The sequence below is a fragment of the Elephantulus edwardii genome, unplaced genomic scaffold (assembly GCF_000299155.1).
Source record: "Elephantulus edwardii isolate Elephantulus edwardi_28Jun2011 unplaced genomic scaffold, EleEdw1.0 scaffold00024, whole genome shotgun sequence".
Classification (NCBI taxonomy): Eukaryota; Metazoa; Chordata; class Mammalia; order Macroscelidea; family Macroscelididae; genus Elephantulus; species Elephantulus edwardii.
Genome location: NW_006399774.1, coordinates 11,240,390 through 11,246,039, shown reverse-complemented (window position 1 = coordinate 11,246,039; position 5,650 = coordinate 11,240,390). Strand labels below are relative to the sequence as shown.

Below are 5,650 nucleotides of genomic sequence, written 5' to 3'. Positions count from 1 at the left end.
ATTATGGATTGGGTGAAAGTTCACAAAGCAAATTAGTTTTCCAGTCAGTAATTCACTCTGTGCTGTAGTGTTAGCTGGATCCCCTCAGGACAGCCACGCCTTTCCTCCTCCTCCCACGTACCCTCCTTTCCTGCCCCTTCCTGCTTCCTGAGGTTTTTTTTGGGGGCAAACATTGTTTTTGACAGTTCTGAGGGCACCTTTCTCCTCACGAGTGTTACTGTTCACTTTCCATCCCCTGCTGCCGAGCGGACCCTGACTCCTGCCGATTCTCTGTGGAGCTGCTGAGGCGGTGGGTCTACTGGGAGCTGCCTGCCTCCTTCTCCTGTGCAGTGGCTGTTGTTGGGGTTGTGTGGTCTCGAGTCAGAACCGACCCACAGCTGACCGTCCAGCAGGTTTTCAGAGGCTGGCAACTGCATAGGAGGAGACTGTCCATCCTTCTCCTGTGGAGGGAGCAGCTGGTGGATTTGAACCACGAGCTTTCAGGACTGCAGCGCAGCTCCTTACCACTGGGCCACCAGACTCCGTTGTGGAGTGGCTGGAGGGTTCAAACTTCTGACCTTCCAGTTACCAGTCCCACACTTAGCCTACTGCACTCTCCACCTTTCCTTTGGCTGGAGGAGAAGGTTGTGGCAGGCTGAGTTCCGGAACTGAAGGGTGTCTAAGGGCCACACTTGGGGTCCACCAGTCTCTTTGTGACCAGCCTGGTCTATGATCTGACTTTTGGTCTTCGTTTTCCGTCTGTTCTGTCCAGGGCTCTTGAGGCCTGGTGAGAGCGGTCAGGAGCAGTCATCAGGCACCAGGTAGTTCTGGTCTCAGGTGGTGGGGGCTGTGGTTCATGCGGTCCATGATCCGCTGGGTCTTGCTTTTAATTCTTTGAGTCTTTGATTTCCACCCCTTCCATCCTCCAGATGGGAAGAGACCGATAGTTGCATCTTCGACGGCTGTTTGCTAGCCTCTCAGGGTCCAATCTCTACTCTCCACAGTAGGGTGGCCAGCATGGCCTTTGTGAAGGCCACCTGAACCCGCGCCTGAGGCCTCTTCTCTGGCTCTCCAGGTCTTACTAACTATGTGTGATCTTGGGAATATTTTTTAAACTCCTCTGTGTCTTAGGGTAGTGTTCTCCTCTGTAAAATGGGTACGTGTGGTCACTGGGAGTCAGAATGGAGCCTCTGGCAACAGCTCTGGCTTTGGTATTGTCACTAATCACATTCTCATTCGTGTCCCTATAACGTCAGCCACCTCTGCCCACGAGGGCCCCTCTGTGGACGACAGCAGGTCCATCTATACGACCAGGCCTCAGCACTCACTTCTGCACGGTGTCCGACTGCTTTCTGTCTTCAGTGTCCCAGTTCCCTGAATATGATGCCCCCCACTCATCACAGCCCCCCACACCTGACAACTGAGCTTCTGTTTCCCTCAGGAGACTTCCTCAAAGTCGATCCCACTGCACTTAACTGGAGATGCGAAGGCCGCCTGCCTGGGGCCTCGGTGTGCAGGGAGCCATGCTCTGCGACACTAAGAACAGTCTCCCTGGTGCTGACTCCACGGGGCACCAGCCCAGAAGGTGACCTGCTCTGACCCAGCCTGGCCCTTCAGAGAGCGTCCACTCCTGCTCTTACCTGGGAGAGATGGGCCCGCACAGCGCCGCACAGCAGTTTGTGAAGATGTTCCCGTAACTGTAGGGATTGTAATTTTCTTTACCTCTTTTATTTGACCAAGAACCTTTAATCTGAAAGAAAAGGGCAGCGATCAACACCCATTTCCTCTTTTCCTCAGTCTGTGCTCCTGGGAAGCCCACAAAGGATGACAATTGTCACCTTCCTGAGAAGGAATTTCCCTCCCCATCTCCTCCCATCTTCACCCCTTGGGGAGCACTGGCAATTATCCCCAGCTGGAAACAGGCCCCTAAAGCAGCAGGGTGTACACCGGGGAGAAGAGAAGCTGCTTTCTTATCTTGACCACACAGGCCACAAAGTACAGACAAGCTATCTCACCTAAGCTAAGGATTATCTTCACTTCACATTTGAAGCCCTAAATAGTCATTACACGACTGGCAGCTTGAGGAGTCCATGTGGCCCTTTCACGGCCAAAAAAGGCTGTCAGCATCCAGTCCGCAGTGTGGTCCACATGGTCTGTGTTGCGGAGTCACGACCCCACCGTCACCCAGTACGGATGGTGGTGTTAACACGGCCTTTGTCGTGCACCTCACATCCCCTGACAGCTCAGGCCCTCACTAAGGGGGACCTGCCTCACGTGAGATGCACAGGCCCACTGAGACGACCAAGCTCACCAGAAAACGTTCCTAGCACTGTGCTGTTTTCATACCTTTTCTACATCTACATAAAGTAGTGACAGAGTTGGGTTAAAACACTTTACTGATATATTTGGGGCAGATGTATTTGGGTTAAATAAAGAAGGTTATTTTCGTTGTTGTTAGCATAATCCCTTCAAAAATTTCAGAAATTAAATATTAATGATGGGCCCAGACGTCCATTCTGGGGTGTCTGCTTCCTGTGATGTCTCTTTATGATAGGAAAAGTGTGGCAAATTGCTTAAAAAACCATTTCAGAAGACTACAGGCATAATTAGGGAAGTCTGGTGGCCTCGTGGTAAGAAGTTACGCTGTAATCCCAAAGGTCCACAGTTCAAATACACCAGCGGCTCCGCAGGAGAAGGATGAACGATCTTCCTCTGTGCGATTTACTGCCTCTGAAGACCAGCTGGAGTGTCAGCGATGAGTTGGTTCTGACTCAACAGCCCACAACAACAACAACATCATCAACGCGGCACAACTAGCTTCACTGTGCTTCACTTTACCGCCCTTCAAATGTGCTACTTTTTTTTTAAAGGTAAACAGTAAAGATAGATTAGAAAATGATGTCCCAGGGCAGTGGGAGTGGGAGTGGAGGTGGGAGGGGTGGAGGGAGGAAAATATGCAACAATGAATGAATGAAAATCTAACTTTTCTGTAAACTTTTGTTAAAATCACTAAAGAAAAAGAGAGAGGGAGAGTGGAAGGGAGGGAGGGAAAGGAGGAGAGAGAGAGAAAGAAAGATAGAGAAAGAGGGAAGAGAGAGAAAAAGGGAGGGAGGGAAGGAAGGAAGGAGGGAGGGAGGGAAGAGAGAGAAGGAGGGAGGGAGGGAAGGAGGGAAGGAGAGAGAAGGAGGGAGGCGAGGGGAGGAGAGAGAGACACCCCAAAAGACGAATCATCTTCAACCTTGAAACGGAAATGTGGATGAAGCCAAAGATGTTGCTTTCACACAAACCGAAGGCTTGTGTCAACTTAGCAGCCAGCAGGGACACGAGCCATTTCCCAACGGCACGTGCTATGTCACATCTGGCCATTCTAATGACCTTACGACTTTCTCATCAGGCCATCGAACGAACACCTCAGACTGTAGGCGGGTCACCATAACTGACAGGCAGTTTGTGTGACTCGCTTTCCTGCAATTGGGGTGTAGCCAAACCCCAAGTGTCTGAGGTCTGCCTGCAGAGCAGCAGCTTCTCCAGGGGTTTGAAGCTCGGCGTCACCTGGCTTGCTTCAGACTTTAAACTTTTCAGTCATAAAGAAAGAAGAGAACCCAGGGCCCCAAATGGAGTGAGGTGCAGAAGGACATCCGGAGAAGCTCTGCATTCTTGGCTCCTGAAGGGAAGGGTCACCTCAGGAATGGGCTACACAGAAGACACTGACCCTGGAGGCCTCTGCCCTGCACCCCTGAGCAGCTGACCATGCAAGAACGTGCCCGCGTCCCCCCGGGGGCAGGAACTTACGTCTTCATTTGTCGTCTGGTTGGAGCTGATCAAGTAGGTGTGGAAACCTGAGAGGCCCACGATGGACCACACGGAGAAGAAGCACACCACGGCTTCCAGCACGGTGAGGGCGGTCAAGGAAAGGAGCCAGAGCAGAGGCCTGTCCCCCAGGGCCACCCCAAGACTCAGCGGGACAGGAACTAGAAACGCAGCACCCACAAGCATGCAGCCCGGGCCTCCCTCTAACCTGGTGTCATTCCACACTTTTCTGGGAGCTCTGGTGGCTTAGTGGTAAGGAACTGCACTGCGGACCCAAAGGTAGGTGGTTCAAACCCACCAGGTGCTCTGTGGGAGAAAGATGACCAACACCTTCCTTTGCCTGTGCAAAGCTGCTGGTGAGTCAGCTGGAGATGGCTCTGACTCAGTGGTACTCAACAATCAACAACAACCTTCTACCTGGTTTTCTCGCTCAGGAGACTTTCAGGACAGGGACAAAGTTCTATTCCAGGTCACCTTCCCAGCACAGCATTCAGGACTCAGGAAATGGCCAGTGGGCTCCATGAACATCACTGGTGACATGACAGTCCGTTCTGCTGCCCCTTCTCTGACTTGACCTTCCTGTCTGTTGCATCTCACCATGCAACCACCATGGCATTGCTCTCAGAAAGGGATGAGTGGTAGCCTTCAGAACTTCCATGAAGGGGCCAGCCTCTGGCCATCACTTCCGTCAGACTTTTTCCGACACAGATCTGAACCCTCATGGCCATTGGAGCTACAGGTTCCCACCTCCCAAGCCCATCAGCTATGCAACTGTGACACCAGCAAGTCACTGTCATGCTAACAAGAGCTGGTTGTCTGTCAGGGTCAAGGCTGACCTCAGGCAGATGATCTGGCTAGAGTTCACCTTCATGACACTTTCTCTAGTTGGGTGCTCTGTCGGTGTCACCCACCATTGTCAGCCACGCCAACCCAGCTGTGACCTGCACATGGCTCTGACCAGCCTTAGCTCAGGAGATGCTCTGAATGAAGAAAGCCCCGTGTTTTCAGGGACTGTCCACTCTAGGCTGATGGGGGAGGGGTAGGAAAGGAGCTGGAACCAGCAGTGGCTTGTCTCTTGTCTCTGAGTGACACTGGGACAAGGGGTACTTTTCCCTGGGGAACCTTTCCCAGTTCCCTGGTCAATCCCTAACACCTCAGGGTATCCTTGGCTGGACGCAGGGAAAGAGAAGCCTGGGTGCCCCAGGAATCTAGTGAGAAGAAGCCTAGTGCTTCACAAGGTATCTTGTATGGGAAGGTGGAGGGTCAGTGAAGGAAAGGAAGACCCCCAGTGAGATGGACTGACACACTGACTGCAGCAATGGGCTCAAGTGTGTCAGAAATGGTGAGGACGGCACAGGATAGGGCAGAGTTCAAGTCTGTTCTATGAACTGCCCAAGACTTGATGGCACCTAACACAACAATAATAACCACAAGAAGCTACAAGTCTGACTGAAACTCTTCAACAGAGATCAACCAATCTAGAATGTGGTAGCTGAGCATTTTCTCAGACCAGAAAACCAGAGCATTTTCTGTTGCACGAATGTTTCAAATATTCTGTTTATAAGACACAGATGCAGAGGGAGCTCTGGTGGCCTAGTGGCAAGAAGCTGCACTGCAATCCCAGAGGTGTGCGGTTCAAATCCACCAGATTCTCCACTGGAGAAGGAAAGGCAATCTCCTCCTGTACCAGTCAGATCTGATTTGATGGGAAAGAAAGACAGAAAGACAGGAAGACAGGAAGAGAAAGAAAGACAGACAGAAAGAAAGGCAGGAAGACAGACAGAAAGACAGGAAGAGAAAGACAGAGAGGAAGACAGACAGAAAGACAGACAGGAAGACAGAAAGACAGACAGAAAGACAG

The 5,650-nt window shown here is 51.6% G+C and overlaps 1 protein-coding gene across 1 annotated transcript in view; it reads right to left on the bottom strand.

Moving 5' to 3' along the window:
• ZDHHC14 (zinc finger, DHHC-type containing 14) overlaps window positions 1-5,650 on the bottom strand; it is a 385,293-nt gene that overhangs the window by 29,762 nt on the left and 349,881 nt on the right. Inside the window, exons 6-7 of the mRNA XM_006882757.1 lie at window positions 3,772-3,874; window positions 1,620-1,729 (exon numbers count right to left, since the gene is read on the bottom strand). Coding sequence (XP_006882819.1) covers window positions 1,620-1,729; window positions 3,772-3,874 — 213 coding nt within the window. The remainder of the gene's footprint in view (window positions 1-1,619; window positions 1,730-3,771; window positions 3,875-5,650) is intronic.